Here is a 25,540-nt window from a genome sequence, read left to right as displayed (position 1 = left end):
CATACTTGCACTTTCATTTGTGCAGGACAAAGAAAAGAAGCAAACCAGTCTATTCAGGTTCGGTCCAAAGCCCAGAGACTATACAGGCTTGGTCTGTTATAGAGGTCTACTAACAAAACAAGAAAAATTGTAAAAACAAGTCTACAATAATCATCTCCCGTGGCAAAAACAAACAAAGCCAGAGATTATTGGGCCGAAAGCCTCTTTTTGAGGTAACGTTTGGTTATGGACAATAAGAGGCCGGCCTCGTTTTGTCATAGTGTAACTGTCCAAAACTCCAGGTTTTTTCAGGGTCACACGCTAGCTACCCGCTTAAGCCCTTTCTCTCAATGACGGAACCACTTGACCGCTATGGGCCGGGGCAAAGGCGCCTGCATAGTTTCGGTTTTTTTTTTATTTAATTTTAATATGAATACTTCAAGTTCACGTGATCAATTGGAAAGTATTTTTCAAAAATTGGGAAGTTCAAACTACATTTTCAATAATAGAGCTTAATCATTTTGAGCATAATATTGTTCGGCATCCGGAATTCGAACAACTGGGAAGTATTTCCGGGCTATATCAATAGTTGAACGTGATAATACGTGTGCTTATTATTCACAGTTCCCCACAATCCTGGGTTGAACATTAGGACACATTATTCAGTGTGGAAGGCACATTACCCATTGGTGCTCAATTCATATAGGATTGATTAATGATGTTGGACCAATTATTTTTTGGTAGTTATTTAATAGACAATTAACATGTGGCATTTTGTGAGTGGTTGGAATAATGTTTTACCACCAAATAATCTCTTCTAATCATTAACTATTCTTTATCCACGACAAATATGGACGAATCATCTGATCAAAGCAAAAATGAAAACACCTTTATTTTGGCATCTTAAAACGAACACCCAAAGCTAAGGCTTCATCTGATCAAAGCAAAAATGTCCACAGTCTCTCTCTATCAATTTTAATAGACACGTATCGTCTACCCCAAGCTATAAAGTGAAGATGTTAAAGAAAAGTATAAGTACATGTAGCTTTCAGAATCGGGAGGGGCTGTAGTGCATCCGCTGCACTACACCGTGTAGTGCAGCCGATCTGGCCATCTATCTCGGCATGAACGGCTCTGATTTAATCCGAGCTCCTACAAATCTTAATTGTCCATTGTTCGGATGAAAATCCGAGCAATCCATTGTCGGGATAAATGACCTGATTGGGCACACTACGGTAAGTGCACTACAGCACCCCTGGGTTTTCAAGTTCTCCCCTTAATTCGCTCTTCTACGTGGCCTTCTCTTGATAAAATTCATTTTCTTCTCTATCTTTTTCCCTACTACAATTTGCAAAATACAATAAGTTCAATATAAAAGGTTAGAAAAAGATGCCAAATTTTTTTTTTTTAATGCTAAAACACTCTTTCATTAAAACATTAAAATTTAATGGTAAATCATAAATAAATGATGGGTAAAAATAATATATAACAAGACTTTACTCATAGCTATAAATAACCTAAAGCATAATAGGGTTTTCCTCCACTGTTCCAATTTAAGTATCCATTACGATTTTACGTGTTTTTTTTTAATTGCTTATATCTCTCAATATATATTGCTAAAAATATGCAATATGTATCTTGTTTGATAGATCTCAATTATTTCTATAAGACAATAATTTTAAAAACATAATATACATTCAGACATATAAGCAATTGAAAATGACACATAGAACCATAGTAAACACTTAAATTAGGATGGAAGGAGTATATATGTATATCTCTATCATCTCATCTAATATTATATATATGGCCATAGTTCTGTAATTGTGTATATATATTGATTGAAATATCTACAATAAGATAAGATTTCTCGTACTATTTTTTTTAATCTACAATAAGATAAGATTTTTCGTACTCCCTATGTCCATGTTTTAGAGTTCAGTATTCAATTTTGGACTGTTCCTTAATAAGTATCCATTTTGTAAAGTTAGTAAATAAAAATATAATCATAATGTTTTCATAAAGGGTAAAGAGAGAAAGTGAAGGTAAAAATTGATGTGAAAAATGTAATGATGATATCTTTTTAATAAGTTGAAATTACAAAGCATGACACTTATAAATAGGCGGAGGGAGTACTATTTTGTTTAATATGTATTTGGCAGAATTTACATCAATTCTCATCCAGTAGTTGTTTCGTTTAGGTTCCTAATTTCATTATCCAGTAGTTGAATTTAGTATGTTTATAGAGTAGACATTTCAGTCATTGTTTCGAACTTTCTTTTAGGTTCCTAATTTTATTATTATCGGTAGTTGAATTTAGTACGTTTAATAGAGTAGACTTTTTCCTCTTCACGTTTCTCACATTCACCAACTAGAATTGAAGAACGTGATTAAAGAAGTTATTTCCCTTTATAGAGAAACTTATTCACGACTCACGGCTCCGCGCAATTTCAGCCCTTCAAAAAATATTTTAGACAACACGGATTATAAATAATCTATTAACAGTAATAGATTATCTATTACAGTTAATAGATTGTTTTCGATCCGAATCGTACGGTCGATAATGAACATCGTAAACCTTATTCATGATTCCTCCGTGGATAAGACTTTCTCTTTCCCTTATTAGATTTGGTTTAACCACTCGAAATTCGTATCTCAGAGGAATGACATGACAACAGAATTATTCCGAAGGCCAAACCAAAAAATCCTCCACCAGAGAGTACGCGGGAAAAAATTTAAACAATCAACCGGACAATTTTCCCGTTGAGTTCAGCTAGAAACCAGTTCTCGGCCGGGGAGGTGGAAACTAGCTAGCTCGTTGAATATTAGAATTTAAGAGTGTAAACCTGGATCCCAAACCGATAAGAACAAAAACGCAGACGATTAGAAAAACCATGGCGAAGAAGAAGAAGAGGAATGGCAACAGTTTGTGGGTCTCTGTCTAAGCGTTGGGCAACTAATTGATAGTTTTTTCCCAACTCAAGGATCATGTGATCGAATAAACGCTCAACTGAATAGTACTGAACGATGATCACCGGAATAAACGCTCGACTGAATAGTACTGAACGATCAACATCAACTTAACCCCCGCATTTCACATTCCTGTAGTCTCTTCTTCTTCCCTATATATACCACAGTTCAAGTAACGGGTAGAGACACACAACTAAACAGTGAACATTCTCTCGCTTAATTTCAGTACTATGGCCGCTCCCATTTCCTTCTGTCTACAAATCCTCTGCTTCGCCCTTGCAATCATCGGAACACGTGCCCAGGGGGGCACCTGGGAAGTCATTGTGCCAGACGCTGGCATCGCCGCCATGCACGCCGCCGTCACACATTGGAACACCGTAGTCCTCCTTGACCGGACGGACACCGGCGCGTCCAATTTATCGCTCCCAGTCGTTAACGGCGTCCAGCAATGCCGCAACGACCCGAACGACCTGGCTTTAACGACCGATTGCACCGCCCACTCCGCTCTCCTCGACCTCGAAACCAACACAATCCGTCCCCTCACGATCCAAACCGACACATGGTGCTCCTCGGGCCAATTCCTCCCTGACGGCACCCTCCTCCAATCTGGCGGCTGGAACGATGGCAACACCAAGTTCCGAACATTCGTCCCTTGCATAAACACTGCCTCCTGCGATTGGGTTGAGCTTTCAAACGCCACGTTGTCCCAAGGGCGTTGGTACGCTACGAATCAGATACTCCCCGACGGTACTATCATAATAGTTGGGGGAATCAGTGTCAGCAGCTTGGAGTATTACCCACCGACAGGCAACGGCGCGGTCAATTTCCCGTTCATTGGCAATGTGGCAGACAATGAAGGAGATAACCTGTATCCCTACGTTCACCTTCTCCCCAGCGGAGATCTGTTTATATTTGCTAACACTCAAGCCGTGCTATACGATTACAATGCAAACAAGATTGTGACAACTTATCCTCAACTGCCGGGGGGCCCACGTAACTACCCGTCTGCAGGATCCTCTGTCATGCTGGCATTGGAAGGGAACTATTCCACAGCAACTATCGTCATTTGTGGTGGGGCCCAATACGACGCCTACCAGAATAATAGTGTGAATCTACCGGCCCAAAATAGTTGTGGGCGGATCGTGCCAACTAATTCCGTACCTACTTGGGAGATGGATACCATGCCGCTTGATCGGAACATGGGAGAAATGGTGATGCTACCAACAGGAGACGTTGTAATCATCAACGGGGCTCAAGCAGGGTCGCAAGGATTCGGATTGGCAACTAACCCGTGTTTGAACCCATTTCTATACAAACCCGACCAACCTTTGGGCTCTCGCTTTACGACCCTAAACCCTACTACAATCCCCAGAATGTACCACTCGACCGCAAATTTATTGCCCGACGGGAGAATTTTGGTCGCTGGAAGTAACACGCATTGGGCATACACGTGGGTTCAGCCTTTCCCCACAGAGCTGAGAATTGAGGCATTCTCGCCGGATTATTTATCGGCAGCCAACTCGAATTTGAGGCCAATGGTAGTGAAGGCGCCAAAGTCAGTGCAATACGGGACGACGCTTTACAATGTGTATGTAACGGTGCCGTCAAACCCAACGGGGAATTGGGAGGTGAATTTTGCAAGTGCGCCTTACTCTACGCATTCGTTTTCACAGGGGCAAAGATTGGTAAAGATGAATATCACCCGCCCTGTTACGGAATCTAATGGAGAGTACAGGATTGTATTTCAGGCTCCGCCCAATGCGAAGGTGGCGCCGCCAGGGTATTATATGATGTTTGTGGTTAATGGGGAAGTGCCGAGTGTTGCTGTTTGGGTCCCTATAGTCATCTCCTAATTTTCAAATGTTGGTTTTTATTTGTTTGTTTGTTTGTTTGTTTTTTTTATTTTTTTATTTTTATGAAAGCTTATTTATGTTGTCTGTTCCCTAATGTATCCGCAAGAAGATAAAGAAAAGTGTTACTTCTCCAATTCTCTTAGTTCCGTTGCTAGTTGATTGATTATTGTACCACGGACTTTCTAAAAAATCTAACACCTGCATATTAAAAAGAAATTTTAATAATGCAAGAAATGGCCTTCTAAGATTTTGTCTGCATCTATAAAAAGCTCAGCACCAGTTTAAATATCTGTTGGAGAAAAAATATGCGATAGGAATTTTTTCGTAGAATAATAATTCTAAATAATATTCATCGATCAAATACAGCAATATAAATTAATAGAGAAAAGAATAAAATAGCCTGTGGGATAGTCGAGACACGTGATAGCGCTCTCCTAAGGAACAATATACCCCTTTTTGCACAGAGTTGAATTGTACTCTTTTCCCAAGATACATTGGCCTTCAAGTTTTCTTCTGTGTAGTAAAGCAAACTCATGAACCATGTAGTTTTCTGACACTCGAAAGAAAGCAACCAATAGAGTTTTTGAAATAGCAAAAGCTTTTATCTTCTAAAATAGATTACTGCTTGAAAGGAAGAAGGTAAAAGCATTTTTCTGTGCTAGTAAAACCAAGACCGAGGAAGGAAGTAGTATTCTAGTGTATTAGTATGGGCTTGTTTGATAACCTAAATTTAGCACTTAAAATTGAATCAATTAAATAATAAATGATTCAGTATGTTTGATAACGACATTTTACATTGCTTAGCAAATTAAGTATTACTTAAAATATAGGCTAAAAAGTTTAAAAAAAAATTAAGTAGCATTGGCTGAATTCTTGTGTACTTGCATTTAATCACCATACTATCACCACTTCGCCACCATCACCACTACCACCACCACTTCGCCACCATCACCACCACTCCACCACCACCATCACTCCCACCACCACTCCACCACCACCACCACAACCACTTCACCACCACTTCTCCACCACCACCATCACTCCCCTATCATTCCATCATTGCCACCACCATTACCACACTACGACCACCACTACCACACCGTCGCCGCCGCCACCACAATACTACCATTGCACAACTATCACTCCACCGACATCACCCATTGTCACCATTATACCATCACTCCACCGCCACCGCCACCGCCACCATTGCACCACCACTGCCACTGTTACATCACCATCACTCCACCACTACCATTATACCACTATCGCCAGCACTCCAACACCACCACCATTGCACAACTATCACTCCACCGACATCACTCATTGTCACCATTATACCATCACTCCACCGCCACCGCCACCATTGCACCACCACTGCCACCACTCACTGCCACCGTTACATCACCATCACTCCACCACTACCATTATACCACTATCGCCAGCACTCCAACACCACCACCACCACTGCCACCACACCATCACCACCAACACCACACCACCACCACAATCATCATTCCACCATTATTATAAGTATATAGTGACCATTAGTAAATTAAGAAAGAATCAGAACTAAAATTAATTTATTATTTTTTTAATTCAGTACTTAATATGTTTACCAAACAGCTTTTCAGCTTAAAAAATTCAGCATTTAGCTTTCAGTACTTAATTTTTCAGTATTAAGTTTTAGTTTTTAGTTTTATCAAACAGGCCCTATATCTCTAGCTACATAGGCATACGAGTATATATATAGAAAATACGGTAACGATACTCCTCTATTTTTTAGGAGAAATATTAGGAGAAGAGGAGACCAAGTCTATAGTGGCTTCAACCACCCTTAATAATCTCTAACAACATTTTCACTTAGAGCATCTCCGATCAAAGAGGTTAAAAGTGGAGATGTCAAATTATATTGAAGGCTTATGTGACAATTTGACATCTTTAATTTGACATTAAGCTCTCTCTCTCTCTCTAACCCTTATGTCAAATTACTTTGAAAGTTTATGGTCAATTTTTGAAAATTAGCAATCTAGAACGTTGATGTCAAAATTGACAAGTTGAGACTTATCTTCAAAACCACGTCACATCCCTTTAAAGCCATGTCACTTTTAGTATGATAGAAGGTATCGTGGTTGGATGGTGACTTAATGCCAAAACTAGTCATTTGATTGTCCACCTCAGCTTTGACATCTCCCGTTGGAGCATAGAGCATCTCCAACAGGAGTGGTCAAAAATGGAGATGTCAAATTATTTTGAACGCTGATGTGGCAATTTGTCATCTTCAATTTGACATCACGCTCCCCCTCTCCAACTCTTATGTCAAATTATTGAAAGCTTATGGTCAATTTTTGAAAATTGACAATCTAGATGTTGATGTCAAAGTTGACAAGTTGAGACTTCCCTTCAAAGCCACGTCACCTCACTTCAAAGCCATGTCACTTTTGGCATGATAGAAGACATCATGGTTGGATGGCAACTTAATGCCAAAACTAGCCGTTTGATTGTCCACCTCAGCTTCGACATCTCCCATTGGAGATGCTCTTAGAAACCCACGTGATATGATCACATGTATCTGAAATTTAATATACCAAAATCTAATCAAATATATCTAATTTAAATATGAAAAATTCTAAAATCAGCCAAATATGCTGACAATAGTGAGTGTGTGAATTTGTATTAAAGAGTATAAAAATTACACATAAATACATGCTTTCCTCGTCTTCTATTAGAGTAAAATTTTAAATTAGACCAACAATATCTTCCCTTTTAACATGGATATGAATGAAAGATTATATGATCTGTTATTGTATATACGGCAATAATTTGCTAATCATGTCAAGAGAAAACATCCTGTTTCCAGCCCCTAATTAATAAAGTTGATATCCATGACATCATCACCAATTAAAGGCCTGTTTAGACAAATAAGTCGCAGTGGCTTATTTTTTGATCTTATTCAAATTTTTTTCGTATCACTTGGCTTATCATCAATTTTTTGGGGATTATTGCTTCGTCATGACGAAAGAAATCTAAAAAGTAAAAAATTTCGATCAAAACCTAATTTTTTTGAATAAAGACAAAAAAAAAGTAAAAAATCTCTCTCTCTCTCTCTCTCTCTCTCTCTCTCTCTCTCTCTCTCTCTCTCTCTCTCTCTCTCTCTCTCTCTCTCTCTCTCTCTCTCTCTCTCTCTCCAATAGAACTAAATTGTCTCAGGGGATGCAAAGGATACAAAGAAAGATCAGCTAAGTTTTTTTTTACATATGCTCTACTCCACGGAACCTACAAGTTAATCTACTCTAAGCAAAAATATGTTAGGCCCATGTGTATCAGGATATGAAATCAGAAATGTTATTACAGTAAAAGCAATCCAATCTTTCAAGTTCGGCCCATAATTCTATGCCGGTTTGACCTATTTAAAGAGGTCCTAATTAACGTTTGGTAATTCTATGGACACTGACGAAACACAGACCGACACGCTGATCCATTCCATAAGTCGAATAGAGAGGACGCTGATCCAAGAAATAATGTAATATAAAATGGGACACTACTAATGCCTTTAAATTCTTATTACATGAACCACTTGATCGGGATACCTAATAAAACTCCATTTTTTATACCACCGATTAACCAGTTACGTACTCACGTGACATCTTCTGTACCCAATTGTGTAAAGAAAGAAAATTAGAAACTGCATAATTAAAATGGGACAGTTAATGAGTAATTGCTACCTAATTAACATAATTTGCTCATACTTATTGTTTGTTAAGCGTATTATTTACGAGGAGGATATTTCTTTACTCGATTTGTTTTGTGCGCAGTAGATGATATGAAAATGATTTTGGTACTCCACTTTTTGGTAACTATGCACCAAAATTTGTCAGTAATTTTTTTTTTTTTAACGGCATAAAGGCGATCATATTATTAATCCAACCAAAAGAGTACAACAGTTATACGAAATACGAGATACAATGCTAAAAAGCCGATGGCATACAACATCGCAATGATAAATTAGCGTTCCAACGAGATTGGCACTCTAACCATCAACAATCATATGCCACTCACAAATCCAAAGCAAAACAGGAAAACTAACCAATCAACCAGGCAAACTAAAAGAAAGAAAACACTAATTGTCAAATGGAAGAAGTGAAGAGTCTAGGAGAGAGAGAGATGAGAGAGTTTGGGGGGAGGGTTCCTCCCCTCTTTTACTAGTTCTCTTCCTACTTCTTTCCCTTCTCAATCCCCCTATAGTTCCAAACCCTCCCCTCTCCTCTTCTACCTCTATGGTTGAGAGATGACTGAGACTCTCTCTCATTCTCCCTATCATTTTGGACATTGGGGACCCAGATCTAGGGAACCAGGTCTGGGTTTTTGGCTCTTAGCTTCGATCAATTTTTATGACGGACTCTTGGGCTCTCCAACAGCAAAGGTAATGTCGTCATTGCAGCTCGACTCCGACGTGACCAGGCTACCGCTTGATGCAGATAATGATTTTTCAACCCACTGAGACGTGTAGATTTGTGGGTTCCGATGCGCTGCAGGTTTTTTTTTCCTTTTTCCTTTCGGTATTTTGTTTTTCTTGTCTAATGGGACCTTTTGTGTTCTTTGTATTTGTTTAGTCGTTAATATAAGTTTATGTTTCCTAAAAAAAAAAAAAAACGGAAACAACATAGTGATAGAACAAAGAAAGCATGCAAGAAATTATCCAGGAGATAAATTATGGGAGACAACAGAGATCTAAGATTATGAGAGAGAGAGAGAGAGAGAGAGAGAGAGAGAGAGTATCCCGGTAACAAACATCCAATAACTACGACGGAAAGACTAATCCGAAGCCGTAGAGATAACGTAAAGTCTCGGCTTCTCGCACACACATTTTGAACACAATTTCAATCACAATTGAATTTGAAGCAGTTCGATGCATATGTACCCAAGCACACAATTTTTATATGTCCAAAAGCGCTCGACGCACATGGATAGTCAATTTTTCTTTTACTCCCAATTAAGAAACAGGCATCGTATATCAACATGTCCTCTTAACCTCTGGTCAATTCATAATTAATACTTCTGATAAATATATGTGCGTGTATATATACTAGAGTTTGTCCGTGCCTGAAAGCACGGCGCAATACGTTTTGAACACAACTGAAATGAATTGCGAAACTATTAACCACCCCTGCCAACGAAAATAAATTATATGGGAAGAATTTTTTTACCCTTTTGTTTAGTTTACAAAAAAAACACACACACCAAAAAAATTGAAATTGATCAACCGATAAACAAAAATATTTCTTACCCTTTTATTTAGTTTACAATCTACCTTGCACTAATTTTATACATGAAATTTAAAGAAGATTTCGCCTTGTTTCGGAGAGAGAGAGAGAGTGTGCTAAAGTTTCAAAAATTACTTCTCTTATTTCAAAATCCGTCTCTTTTTTGGGTAATGAAATTTTATTGCTTTCTATCTTTCCATAACAAAAGAGAATTGGAATAGAAAATGTTAGAGAAGATTGAAAATAAGATTTTCTAGCCCTAGGACTCTTCTCAGCTGTAGGATTATAAGGGATAGTTTGGGCCGTTAGATTTATGTACATATGATTCAAATACTGAGCTGTTTTATTATATAGATATAGATATACACATAAAACTTCAAGTAAGGGCGCCCTTACCGTATTAAGTTACGGACATCCCTTTCCCAACAAATTTGAGATGATCCGAGCCACTCAATATGTTCATAATGTGATTTTAAGGTACCCGCAAGAAATCAGTAAAAAATAAAAAAGACCGGAAAGGAATTGATCCGAGCAGTTTTTGTTTGTATTTTATCGAAAGATTAAAATGAAAACTGTTCAAATCAAGCCATTTCCGGTCATTTTTTTTACTGATTTCTAAAGGGTACCCTTAAAATCACGTTCTGAACACATTGAGCAGCTCGAATCATCGAAATTTGATTGGAAAATATAAGAAAATGGGACGTCCGTATTTTATTTAAAATGAGGATGCCCTTACTTGAAGAGGACTCATATATGTATGTATCCTCATCTACTATTATATTATATATGGCCATAGTTCTGTAATTGTATAATGTGATTCAAACGAAAAAACCATGGTACGCCATAGGTATCATCTTCGTTGGCAGAATTTACATCAATTCTCATGTTTGACCCCAAAAAAATTAAATTAAATTTTTGTCTACTTAACGACAGCCGTTGTTTCGCTAGGTTCTATTATCCGGTAGTTGTATTTAGTATGATAAAATAGAGTACTGGAGTAGAATTTATCCTCTACACGTTTATCACAATCACGAACTAGAATTGAAGAATAAGAAGAAAAAAACAAAAGAGATTGTGGTTAATTAGGGGTCTTTTGGATAAATAATCCATTTGGACTATTTTTTGTTCTTTTTTTTTTTGCATTTATTATTTTTTCATCATTTTTTTAGATTATTGCATCATCATTACCAGATGAATTTTAAAAGTAGTAAAAAATTACGATCGAAACCCAATTTTTTTAATAAAGACAAAAATAAGCCAATTTTTTCATATTTGTTCAAAAAAATCTTGGGTCTCGATTTTTTTATTTATCAGCAATGAAAAAATTTATTAATCAACGATCCAAAGTTACATAGTTTAAAAGGAAACGGGATAAAAAGGCATCACAACCAACGACTTACATCCCAACTATGTTGGCACCTAAGTTGAGGACAATCATATACCGCCTGCTACCAAAGGAAAGGGAAGAAGTTGGCGATCGAGAAGCCAACCAAAACAACCAATCATAACAAACTAACATACAGACCATAATTTCCCCAAGACAAATGGGGAGAACCTGAACAATTAAATTATTTATACCGGCGGTCGAAACATTTGTTTCCTCTAATTCAATTACATAGCGCCAAGTTGTCATGTTCTATTAATTGAGACACTGTTTTGACGACATAGTGCAACGTAATTGATTTGGAGAAAACAAATGTTTATACTGTTAGGGTATATAATTTATTCTCATTCGATGTTAATTTTTTACTTTTTAAATTTCTCTCGTCATAATAACACAATAATCCACACAAAAGTCAACGCAAAACTAATAAATACAAAAAAAAAATTGAATATAGAAAGTGAAAAAAAAAAAACCCTTCCCTTGTTTAGCCACTTTGCTTATTTAGATTTGGTTTCCATTATTACATTTAACCGACATGACAACAGAATTATTCCATGGCCAAACTGAAAATCATATATCCACCAGAAATTACGCGGAAACAAATTAAACAAACAATCATTCCCCGCCGAGTTCAGCTAGAATCATTCTAGTGGTTGAATATTACTCCCAAGAATGTAAATTAACTTAATTGGTCCGAGAAGGATAAGAACAAGAACGCAGACGATTAGAAAAACCATGGCGAAGAAGAAGGAGGAGGAGGAGGACAGGGTGGCAACTGTTTGTGGGTCTCTGTCAAAGCGTTGGGCAACTAATTGATAGTTTTTTCCCAACTCAACATTTGACATTCCTGCAGTCTCTTCTTCTTCCCTATATATACCACAGTTCAAGTAACGGGTAGAGACACACAACTAAACAGTGAACATTCTCTCGCTTAATTTCAGTACGATGGCCGCTCCCATTTCCTTCTATCTACAAATCCTCTGCTTCGCCCTCGCAATTGTCGGAACACGTGCCCAGGGGGGCACCTGGGAAGTCATTGTGCCAGACGCTGGCATCGCCGCCATGCACGCCGCCGTCACACATTGGAACACCGTAGTCCTCCTCGACCGGACGGACACCGGCGCGTCCAATTTATCGCTCCCAGTCGTTAACGGCGTCCAGCAATGCCGCAACGACCCGAACGACCTGGCTTTAACGACCGATTGCACCGCCCACTCTGCTCTCCTCGACCTCAAAACCAACACAATCCGTCCCCTCACGATCCAAACCGACACGTGGTGCTCCTCGGGCCAATTCCTCTCTGACGGCACCCTCCTCCAATCTGGCGGCTGGAACGACGGCAACACCAAGTTCCGAACATTCGTCCCTTGCATAAACACTGGCTCCTGCGATTGGGTTGAGCTTTCAAATGCCACGTTGTCCCAAGGGCGTTGGTATGCTACGAATCAGATACTCCCCGACGGTACTATCATAATAGTCGGGGGGATCAGCGTCAGCAGCTTGGAGTATTACCCACCGACAGGCAACGGCGCGGTCAATTTCCCGTTCATTGGCAATGTGGCAGACAACGAAGGAGATAACCTGTATCCCTACGTTCACCTTCTCCCCAGCGGAGATCTGTTTATATTTGCTAACACTCAAGCCGTGCTATACGATTACAATGCAAACAAGATTGTGACAACTTATCCTCAGCTGTCGGGGGGCCCACGTAACTATCCGTCTGCAGGATCCTCTGTCATGCTGGCATTGGAAGGGAACTATTCCACAGCAACTATCGTCATTTGCGGTGGGGCCCAATACGACGCCTACCAGAATAATAGTGTGAATCTACCGGCCCAAAATAGTTGTGGGCGGATCGTGCCAACTAATTCCGTACCTACTTGGGAGATGGATACCATGCCGCTTGATCGGAACATGGGAGAAATGGTGATGCTACCAACAGGAGACGTTGTAATCATCAACGGGGCTCAAGCAGGGTCGCAAGGGTTTGGATTGGCAACTAACCCGTGTTTGAACCCATTTCTATACAAACCCGACCAACCTTTGGGCTCTCGCTTTACGACCCTAAACCCCACTACAATTCCTAGAATGTACCACTCGACCGCAAATTTATTGCCCGACGGGAGAATTTTGGTTGCTGGAAGTAACACGCATTGGGCATACACGTGGGTTCAGCCTTTCCCCACGGAATTGAGAATTGAGGCGTTCTCACCAGATTATTTATCAGCAGGCAACTCGGATTTGAGGCCAGTGATAGCAAAGGCGCCAAAGTCGGTGCAATATGGGTCGACGCTTTACAATGTGTATGTAACGGTGCCGTCAACCGCAACGGGAAATTGGGAGGTGAATTTTGCAAGTGCGCCTTACTCCACGCATTCGTTTTCACAGGGGCAGAGATTAGTAAAGATGAATATCGCCCGCCCTGTTACGGAATCTAATGGACAGTATAGGATTGTGTTTCAGGCTCCACCCAATGCGAAGGTGGTGCCGCCAGGGTATTATATGATGTTTGTGGTTAACGAGGGAGTGCCAAGTGTTGCTGTTTGGGTCCCTATCTCCTAATTTCCAAATGTTGGTTTTTATTTGTTTCTTTTAATGAAAACTTATTTATGTTGTCTGTTACATTATGTTTTATAAAAAAATTCCTGAAAGTGTTCATTAAACACGTTTGTTGTCAAGATTTGATTTTCTTCATGTATAAGCAAAACGATAAAGAAAAGTGGTACTTGTCCAATTCTTTTTGTTTCGTTGCTAGTTCATTGATTATTGTACCACGGACTTTTCTAAAAAAATCTAACACCTGCGTATTAAAAAGAAATGTTAATAATTCAAGAAATGGCCTTCTAAGATTTTGTATGCAATCTATAAAAAGCTCAGCTCTAGTTTGAATATCTTCCCTTTTAACGTGGATATATATGAATGAAAGATTATATGATCTGTTATTGTATATACGGCCATAATTTGCTAATTATATCAAGAGAAAATTAAATATTCGTCCTGTTTCCAGACCCTAATTAAGTTGATATCCATGACATCATCACCAATTAAGTCTCCATCCTTTTATTGCAAGAACCTCCGTTATGCCCTTATGAATTAAAATGATAACTCTCTCTCTCTCTCTCTCTCTCTCTCTCTCCAACAGAACTAATAGTCTCAAGGGATGCAAAGGATACAAATTAAGAAACATCAGCAAGTTTTTGTACATATGTTCTTCTCCGGAACCTACAAGCTTAATCGACACCGAGCTTTGGAGGTGAGTCCTAAATAAGCACAAATCCCCTGAACTACGAAGTGCAATCAAGCTAAGATGCCGGAGAAGCTTTATTCGTTGAGTATGCCTATTAGGCCCATGTGTATCAGGATATGAAATCAGAAAATATGTTACAGTAAAAGCAATCCAATATACTTTCAAGTTCGGCCCATACTTTGTTTGATTGGCGAGGAGGGAATTAATTAATTAGTAACCAATTCTTTTACTTTATGTACTAGCAAAGACCCGTGCTATGCACGGTTTCGAAGGTGAAAATAAAATTACATTACAAAAATAAGGTTCTGCAACACAAAAAGTAAATGAGGGAGGCTACTTTAATTTAGGCACACATTTAACACACGTCTAAATTTCTATTTAAGTATAGCGATATTTTGGGCACGTTGTATAATATTGTAGGGGTGTTTTGGTTATGTATCAGCGTGAGAGTTTGAGGGTTATTTAGTTCATTTGTCTATGAAAGGAGAACAACAATATATTTATCTCTTTTTTTAAATAAAAATATATATCTACATTTGGGTTTTTCGGTTTATACTCAACTCGCTTAACCCATGTAATGTTAATCCATTACTAAAAGCATCTCCAATCTTTCCCAATTTCTCTTTTGGATAAAAGGAAAAAAAATTCTTCTCCAATGACGGACCCAATTCTCTACCCCCTCTACCCCATTATGAGAAACTTCAAGCCTTGATCCATTTTCTTTACCCTTTTTTTCAAGGCTCACTTTTATCCCTTTTATGTACCATGTTGCCATTGTAATCCTTTTTTAGTTTTGCCCATTTCTCTACCCCCTCTACCCCATTATGAGAAACTTCAAGCCTTGATTCATTTTCTTTACCTTTTTTTTTTTCAAGGCTCACTTTTATCCCTTTTATGTACCATGTTGCCATTGTAATCCTTTTTTGGTTACAGATTGTATTTTGCCATTGGAGATGCTCCTATCCAATTAGTAGAGTTTTTTCAAATATTTCTACTCAAATTTTGGTAAGATTTTGGGCAAAGGACGGAGATGCTTTAATTAACCCAACCATAAATATTCAAAACATGACCCCTTTTAACATGTTCAAACCCAAACAAACTCGCCTATTTGTCAGCTTTAGGTATACCCATACTTGTTGCTTGTAACCAACTTACTCCATATCAATATAGTCTTAATGGCTAAAGATATATTCCAGTAGTAACTTATAGTTTATGCTGCTTACCATTTGGTGCGTTCATATTTAGATTTGACACACCAATTAGTCTTCGAGTATCCCTTTGTGATTGAACTATTTCAGATGTCGGCTGCATGTCGCTTCTTTCACCTATGTGTGAAGCAGATTATACATTTAGTTTGGCTTGATTAATAACAAAATTCAGATTGAAGTATAAAAACAAAAACTCAGGTTTAAGCATTTAGCGTCTCTAATGAAGAACTTGTTCTGAAAGTGTTTACAAAACGCATTTGTTGAATTAAGATTTAGTTTCACTCATGTATTGGCAAAAAGATGAGGAAAAATGTACTTGTCCAATTCTTTTAGTTCCGTTGATTGATTATTGTACCGTGGAGTTTTCTAAAAATCACACACTTGTATATTCAAAAGAAATGTTAGTTTTTGAAGAAATGGCCTTCTAAGATATGGTATGAATCTATAAAAAGTTTAGCATCTATAAATAGACATATATAATTAAGTTGTCATCTATAAAAAGTTGAGCATCTCTATAAATAGACATAATTAAGTTGTCATCTATAGAGGCCTAGGATTTTGTTTTTCTGTACTTTCTTATAAATAGTAGCCTTGGGGCTGCTGGGGTTGTAGTCAATTATTCCACTACAAGAAAAATTGCATTGGGTGACGAATGAAAATCGTCGCAAATTGTATGTTTTTCGTCACAAATAATATAGGTGACGAAAAAAAATTTGTCGACTAAAGGTTGTCGAGGATTCCTACCTGGTGACGAAATCTATTTTTCGTCACCTATAGTGCCTTTTGGTGACGAAAAATTTCGTCACGGAAAAATGACTTGCTGACGAAATTTTCTTCGTCACCTATTGTGCTTTTTTGATGACAAAAAATTTCATCACAAATTATTCCCTTTGGCTCGTCAAAGGTGACCCATCGGTGACGAAATTTTTCGTCGCGAAAGATATTCTTATATGTGAAAAAAATCTCATTTTCTTGCTCCTACGGGGTTTCGAACCCGAGTCTCCTAAGTTTTGCATGCAAGCTTTAACCAACTACACAACACAAACTTTTCAGCATATATTTGAAATATCTAATATATAACACATACATTGAACATTAAAATATATTTTGAACGCCATTTTGAACTATTAAACATTAAAATTAGCAATTTTAATAAACATGAAAGTCGTAGCTCTTTATGTTATTGTTCAAACCCAATTTAGATTATCTCAATCGGACTTCTGAGCAAAGAGTTATGCCAGAAATATACTTGGTGACAAAGCGTAATTCATAAATTTCGTCACCAAAAGATAAATTTTTCGTCACTGAAAACGTAAAAAGAAGACGAAAATAATTTTCGTCACCAAATTGGTTCATTTGGTGACAAAATATTTTTTCCGTCACCGAATAGTTATCTTTGGCGACAAAAAATAATTTCGTCTCCTTTTTTACTCTTTTGGCGACGAAAATTTTATTTCGTCGCCAAATAGGAGCCTTTGGTGACAAAAATATATTTTTCGTCGCTAAATAGTTATAATTGGTGACAAAATAATTTCGTCAAGGAAGTTATCAAAACAGTGACGAATTTATTTTTTTGTCGCCAAATATACTCATTTAGCGACGAAATTAAATTTTGTCGCCACTTTTTCGTCACTAAACATACTTTTTCTTGTAGTGTTCAAGGGCTTAGATATTAGGAAAATTTGTTCATCTTTTTGGGTTCTATCTAGGGTTTTTGTCTCCCTTTCGGGTTCTATCCGAGATTTATCCCTAAATATCTGTTTGGTGCTTCTTTGAGAGTTACAGGTGTTAGGGGTGCAGACAACTTTCAGTAGCGGTTTAACCCGGGGGTGTGGGGGCCCCGCCCCCGAACTGCAGCGAAAATGGTATTTTAAGGATTTGTGGTGTAATTTCCACATAAGAGCCGACCTATTTTACACTGAGAAAATGCAGGTCTCAGAGAGATTGCGAGAAGACTTATACTCTTGATTCGATTTCATAGTAGACTGGTGTGGCTCCCGTGGTTTTTCCTCACGTTAAGGTTTTTCACATATATCTTGTGTTCTTTCTTTTCTTATTCGTTACGCACTATTTTTTGTTTGCTTGCAATTTTTTGTTTGGGGAAAATACTAAGTTATCACGTTTTTTTTATACTTTAAGATGAGAATAAAGGAGTTTGGTACTAAGGGCAATTAACATTGATAAAAAAAAAATATCCCCTCATTTATTTTCATCATTCATTTACTAAACACTAATCTAGTTCCAAAATACATTATGCACATATCTCATAAACACTCTATCATATTCAAAACACATCCTGACCGAAATTTAAAATGTAACGCCCCACTATTTTCTAAAAATAAACTCCAAAATACATTGTATTTTCAAATGCTTCTAGGCCCCTATTTTCTCCATAAATAAATTACATCACCAAAATAAACTTAAGCCGCCTTCTAAATAATTTTCTAGATACTCCAAAATTATCAACTCTTCCAAGACCTCTCCGAAATTAATCCTTATATGCTCCCGATTCAATTTCCACTAATCCGGTGATAAGCCCTCTATAATGTAAATAATAGGGCTTATCTCTCTCATTTTTGTCACACACAAGTGCATAACTTGCTTGATTTAAACGATATTGCACGAAAAGTGTGTTTTTGGCGTTTTCAAGTTTAAGGTGGAAATAAGGCGTGTTTTGATGCCATGGATCAATTCCAAGGGTATCCGTACACCCGAGGCCACTTGGCACTCCATCGCCGAGTCCCAAGAATGATGAACAGTAGCTTTGGAGGGTGTGCGGGACAACGGAAGCCCAAAGGGCATGGAACGGCTAAAGAACCAAAGGAGAAAGAAATCTGTTCAGCCACTACCCGTAGTCCCAAAATGGTACTACCCGTAGCCAGTGATCAGAAGCTGTGTCAAAATTGCAAAACGAGACTACTACCGGTAGCCCAAAAATGGTCCTACCCGTAGCACCTGGAAGTTTGCCCGACTTTTGGACATTTCAGGAGTAGTTTAGACTTTTGTATCCCAAATGTCTGGGGCTATATATAGTTTTTAACCTCATTTTGAGAGGGGATCTTTCATTTTCAGCCCTAGGAACTTCTCTCTCTACCTCCCTCTCCTCTCAAACTCTTCATCTCTCTTCAAAGGAGATTGAAGAGTTGGGTTTTGAGGTATTTCGTCTTCATTAATGTTATAGGTACGGTTGAGATCTTTCGTAATTTTAAGTTTATTTTTGTTTTTATCTATGAATCGTACTTATCTTTTTATGCTTGTTCTTCATTCTTGTTCTATGGTTGAGTAGTGATAAAGGCTTGGTCATGGGGTGATTTCTATCTCGTGACTTGGGTAGTTTAATGGCTTCTTTCATTTCTTGTACTTAATGTGGTTTGTGAATGAATTAAGTCTATTTTTATGTAACAAAACCTAGGGTTGTTAACCTCTTTGATTATGTGTAGGCAAGGACTTAATCTCTTGCCACATATAATGCTTGGAGCTATGTCACTCTAAGTGTTTGCCAAAATGCCTCAAAGAACTTGTTGAACTCTAATCTTTGGTCTAAACTTAGGGTTGTTAACTTCTTTGATGCCGTGTCGACAAGTCTCCTTGGCACACGGCATTCTTGAAACTCTGTCACTCTAGGTGTTTGATAAAATGCCTAAATGAGTTCCTTTCCATCTCCAAACCTTGTTGTATGAGTTAAACTTGATTTTCATGGTTAAATCTTCCGAGTGAGATCAAATGACAATGACTCTCACTTGAGTTATCGAAGAGAAGCATTGAACGACCTAAGTTATGGGCGGAATAAACCCCTAGACCTTGCCGCTTTTAATTTCTAGTCAAACTTCATTTTCAATCAAGTTAGGAGGTAGAGAGAATTTCAATCACTCAAAAGTTGGCCGTCTCAAAGCCGAACCTAAAGGTTGGCGGTCCTAACGCTAAAAACCCTTCGTAAATCAAACCTCCGGCCTAGCTCCATTGGCTCCCTGTGGATTCGACCTCGGACTTCCGAGTTTATTATGCTGCAACCGACCTAGCCCTACGCTTGGGGCACTCTTTACTAGGACACACTTTGGTCGAGCAAGCATCCGGCTCCACACCTGAAAAAGAAATTATCCGGGAAGTAAACGATACACCAAGTTGAAGCAACAATCACAAGGGACCTCATACCATGTTCTCCTTAGTACATGACCAGTGACACTCCCTCAATACCTTCCTCACCGAGTCATCCTCGACCCATTCTGGCTATTGGATAGGCTATTGGTACATGAGTTCACTCGATCCCTGTACTAAACAATTCTATAGTACTCAGCCAACAACATCATATTCGATACCAATTATTCCACTTTCCAACAATATTCCACGGGAGTGAACAAATATCACGAGATAACCAAAAGGAGTACAAAATTGAGAGTGAAGAAAGAATTCCGGAAGTAGGAAGCATATCGTATACTCCCCGGATTACCTCAAATATATTGTGAACCATATGCATAACTGAGTACCACTACTCCAAACCAATTGAATTCGGTTTATCGTAAAACACCTCGGCTCCTCCCCTATTTTCTCTTATTTTTTCGACTACTCTTTTTCACCTTTTTTTTTCTCTCTCTTAAAACTCAATCAAAGAAAACAAGAAATGAGGAGGTGTGGTGTGATGTGCATGGGTGTGAGGCTTACCTATTTATACTAGTAAGAAGAATAATCTAGATCATATCTAAAGAATCAAATCAAATCTTTATAATATCTAAAAATAATCTTATGTAATCTAATCATATATTATATTATCTAATAATATCTAATAAAATCTATATAATATCTAATAAAATCTAATCCAATCTAATCCTATCTTTATAAAATCTAGGGATATCTTGGAAAAATCTATATCAAATCTCTCCTAAATTCATCCGTATCTTTCCTAGATTGTTAGGATCACAAACCGAAGGTTAGGGTTCTATAATAGTTGGGTACAAGGATATCATGGTTCAAGATACCAAAAAAAAATCATACGATATCAAAGGGTTTTAAATAGCTAGCTCCTAGAGTTAAATATTAATAATACAAACACTTTAATAAATGATAAAATAATTTTTAGTAAAAGAATTATAATAAAATATTTATAAAAAAAATTGACGTGAAAATTCGGATCATTACATAAAAAGTCAATAACCAAAATGCAAAAAGCGAAAAAGTAGGGTAAACAAACACGTCCTAAGTCATTGAACTCTTAAATAGTAAGAGCACAGCTACCCACGCAAACAAAACATGCAAAGATTTTATTGTGGTTGAATTGAGCTGATTTTCTTCGGCGACCCTTGAAAAAACATTTTATATTTAATGAACGGCTCGCGTTTAAGCGGGACTATTGATGGGCCTCATAATAAAATCTGTGCATATGCATTTAAGCGGGACTATTGATGGGCCTCATAACAAAATCTGTGCATATTTTGTCTGTGTGGGCAGATTTTTTGAAATAGTAATCTTCAGTAACGGCTTTGCATGTCAATAACTTTTTTTTGTTTCACTTTTCTTTGCAGATGGATCATGTAGACTTAAAGATGGAATCATTGAAGAACCGGATCATTATGTCATCCTAGAACTTAGTCATATTCTTAAGAGTTTGTCTTCTTTATTTTGCTTAAGATGGTTTTAAGACAAGATTTTACTTTGAGGTTTTTAATTAACTTGATGAATGGTAACTAGTATAACTGAATTTTATGTTGATAAATTTTTTTTTGGCCTACATTAATGATGTTCGTTCTTCTTTATGGTCTTAAATTGCCCATTTCATTTTAGAACTTAATGAGTTTAAACTTAAGATCAAACTTGAAAGCTCCAAACTTCAAGTGCCTATGCTTAGAAGCTCGAGATTGACTTGCATATTTTACTACCCAAGCCAAACTTATCACGAACACAAAACTTCAAACGCAAGCCAAGCTTGAACAATTAGTTTCAAAAAGTTCTCAATCTTAAGCCAAGCTTGAACACTGGTAGCAAGGAGTCAAGCCAAGCATAAACAATATTGTGTTTGGCTCAATTAGCCCCCTATGTTTGACTACAAAAAAAAAATTTTTTTGGTAAGTAAAAAAAAATTCATTTTTTATCTACTTAATATTTTAAATTCTGTGTCGGCGGTTGTTTCGTTAGGTTCTATTTTCCAGTAGATCTATTTTAGTATGTTAATAGACACTGCAAGAAATCGCAGCTTTCCTGACACTAGCAATAGTGAAATAAACGTGGGTAAAAGTCTTAGTAGGTACGGTCAAAAAGCGTCAACCATTGACATGAGGAGACTTTTTGTAACGACCCGAATTTTAGCCCTATTTTTTTAATACAAATTTATAATATTAAATTCTTACTTCAATAACTAATTAGATTAAATAATTAAAATACGTGATTACGTGTATAATTGATATTACCCAACGTGTATAATTGATATTACCCATTTAAATGTATATGAGATATATACTTTAGATATACATTCATCCATACTCATCTCTTATCATTCTTATCTAAACCCTAACCAGAATCCTATTCGAACTAACTCTCCACTTCTCTCCCACACTGTACCACCCCCATCTTTGTCCTTCAAACTTACACCCCACTTTCCCCTCACCCTAATAATTATACGTATCCTCTCTTTCTCTTCAAAAAATTAGAATACAAATTCAGTAACACACCATCTACTGCTGGAAATGAGTAGAGAAATAGAGAGAGAAAGCTCCAAGCTTTCATGGAGGTCTAGAGAGAGAATATGAAGTGGGTTCCAATTTTGCGCTCATCCGAACACAAATCTGCGCTATACCAACTCTAGCACAACCCGAGCATCTCCGCACCAATCCTCGATTACCCGAAGTCAGCCTTAACGTCCCGTTGGTCCGTAGTCTACTCCGATTTCTTCGAAGCCATCCGAAACAGTTTGAACCCGTTAACCACTTATTTGGCCAGAACCAAGGTAAGACAATCGCTCCCCTACTTTCTCCTAAGTATATTTAGTTCGTGTATGATGATTTAAATGAGCTATAGCCGAAGGAATCGAAACCACATAATCAAGCCGAAGAAACCAATTACAACTCTATTTTTATTTTTTTACAAATTCACTGTAGCATGCACGCTTTGTTTTAAGCATAATGTTCTCAAATTACAGTTTGCCCCTTGTATTAACTATAGTTCTAAATTCGATTCTTATATATAGTTAGTTCCGAAGTTAGGCCAAGTCTATGTTCTGACTTTATTTTATCTTTTTCTTTTCCTTTGTTACTTTTTACTGTTCAAAATGATAAACAGTAATTATCCTTGTTAAATGTTAACGTAATGATAATATGTTGAGTAAATATTAACTCAACTTTATTATAAGTAAAATAAAGCCCTTGTTAGAGTAAATAGAAGTTACTAATATTTTCCATTAACAAAACAAGGATGATAAAATCTTACTGTTTTTATTAATTTATTTTTTTAAACGGTCAAAGTACATTTTTATAGATTGAAAGTTAGAAATCAAGGATGGAAACAAATGAGACAAAGCTCGGTGCAACTACTAGGAGGAAGCAATTAAAAATGTACAAAGTATCATCAATTTATTTAACTAGATAAAGAAAAAGTTTATAAGCAAACAAAAGTATAAAATAAAACTTTCACTAATGTATAGTACTACTTGTGAATTATTAGGTTTTAGAATGAAGTTAATAAAAAGAGTGCTAGTATACAGAAGACAATTATATACATATTTCTTTGGTAAACGAATAAACACAGTTAGTAGAGCATATACCTACTATAAGCTAGGAATACAGTAAATTAATTACTTAGTGTCTTTAATTTATTAAGTCAGTAGTTTATATCTACACCTAGCATTATGATAGTTTAAAAAGATCAATAAACAAACATAGTTGCTCAACAAAACTTAATAAACCAAAAGCCATCGGCCCAATCCTAACTTTTACGTGTTTAATTACTCGCACTTATAAACTTCCATGCTTATGTTCACATTGAAATTTATGATGTTATTAAATGAGTTGTTTATAGATTTGCTATGTTGTACATGCTAGAATGGACTTAGGTTTATGGGATAGTTTCGAGTAGTGAATGCATAGATGTGATTAAGCAATGGAAAATGGTAAAGTTGATTGAGGATGTTGGGTACCGGTAAAGGACCCTGGTACGGTAAAATACCTTTAGTTGAGTTGGGGAATGGTAAAGAACCCCGAGTATGGTAAAGTACTCAAAGTGTGTGGAGGACGGTAAAGGACTCCGGGTACTGAATTTGGGATACGATAAAGGATCCTAAATGCGGTACAGTACCCAGTGTGTGTGTAAAGGACGATAAAGGACTTCGGGTACAGTATTTTGGAAAACGGTAAAGGATCCCTAAATACGGTACAGTACCCAGTGTGTAGATTAGAGGTATGGTAAAGTACCCAGTTTGTAGAGTTGGGAGACGGTAAAGGATCCTAGCAATAAGATAGTGCAACCCCTAATGTTGAGTTGTCATGGTGAACTGTTTCTTTATTATGGTTATAAGTGAATCCAAACTGAGTACATAATTTAGTAGTATTCGGTTAGAACCCTAGTGCAGGACAAATAAAAGAAGAGTTATTCCATGGAACGGTCAAAGTTGGTGGATGTGGGAGAAAATGACCTTGTAGAGAGGATCCTTAGATTTCATGTAAGACAATGGATAGAAAAGAAAAGGACAATGTTCTGTTATTCTGTACCTCTTGTGAATTGTTATATTGTTGATCTGCTAATTGTAAGCTAAAAGGGTTAGTAGGGTTGAAATTATCTACTGAGTTTCAAAACTTATTATAATGCCGTTGGGCTGACGTTTAATACCAGGTAATTAAGAGACCGAATGACAGAATCCGCTACAAAACGATCAGTACAGGGTGAAGACCTCCCAGCTGAGGAATGAGAATTTGTTGAGCCTTGGATGCCCTACCCTTAGAAGCTCTGTTATTTGACATACTTTTAACTAAATTTTCAAAAGTGTTATTAAAATTGTCAAACCCTATTTCATTTTGTTAATTTGTAAGGCAATTAAGTAGGTTTGAATTTGGTATATAATGTTTCCGCTATTAAACTCCATTTAATAAAATTTATTTCTTATATATCAGTTTTATGAATTATTAATTAGCGTGTCCAAAAATGGGGGCGTTACACTTTTGACCACCCAATCACGGTGTGACACATGGCAGAGGTCTGTGAGATTAAGGCTTGGCCAATTGACCATTGATTCCAGAGGCGACTTGTTAACCAGCCAAGGAAGGCTGGTTAGCCTTGGCCAAGAAGTCTTTCTTCATTAAATGAAGAAAGAAAGGTGCTGGGGGTTGTGTGTGAGAGGGGGAACATCCTCTGCCTCGAGATTGCTTCTCAGATGAATAAATATAGCCTGAGAATGCCCCAAAAGTCTTGTGATCATGGCTGAATAAAGGTAATGAGACTAAGTTTGACCAGCGTACGCAAGTAGTTGACCTACATGCGCAGGTCCAAGCCTGGTCAACGGTCAAAACTAACCGATGACTAACACGTGGCAAGTGGATCAGCGCACGCTGGTGTAGGACCAGCGTATGCAGGTAGGATTTTGGCTGATGCTTTCGGGTTAGGTTTAAAGGGGTTTTAACCGCTCAATCACAATAACATTCCTGGGGTGTTCTTAATCCGTT

The 25,540-nt window shown here is 37.4% G+C and overlaps 2 protein-coding genes across 2 annotated transcripts in view; both read left to right on the top strand.

Moving 5' to 3' along the window:
* The window catches only part of LOC131326469 (aldehyde oxidase GLOX-like), a 42,032-nt gene extending 37,105 nt beyond the window's left edge, over positions 1–4,927 (top strand). Inside the window, exon 2 of the mRNA XM_058359260.1 lies at positions 3,178–4,927. Coding sequence (XP_058215243.1) covers positions 3,180–4,802 — 1,623 coding nt within the window. The 5' untranslated portion in view covers positions 3,178–3,179 and the 3' untranslated portion in view covers positions 4,803–4,927. The remainder of the gene's footprint in view (positions 1–3,177) is intronic.
* Positions 4,928–12,235: 7,308 nt separating this feature from the next.
* LOC131326470 (aldehyde oxidase GLOX-like) lies at positions 12,236–14,201 on the top strand. Its single transcript, XM_058359261.1, has one exon. It carries the CDS (start codon positions 12,393–12,395, stop codon positions 14,007–14,009), a length of 1,617 nt encoding a protein of 538 aa, XP_058215244.1. The 5' UTR covers positions 12,236–12,392; the 3' UTR covers positions 14,010–14,201.
* The last annotated feature ends 11,339 nt before the right edge of the window (positions 14,202–25,540 follow it).

The sequence above is a fragment of the Rhododendron vialii genome, chromosome 5a (assembly GCF_030253575.1).
Source record: "Rhododendron vialii isolate Sample 1 chromosome 5a, ASM3025357v1".
NCBI lineage: Eukaryota > Viridiplantae > Streptophyta > Magnoliopsida > Ericales > Ericaceae > Rhododendron > Rhododendron vialii.
This window is presented reverse-complemented; position numbering and strand designations above follow the sequence as displayed.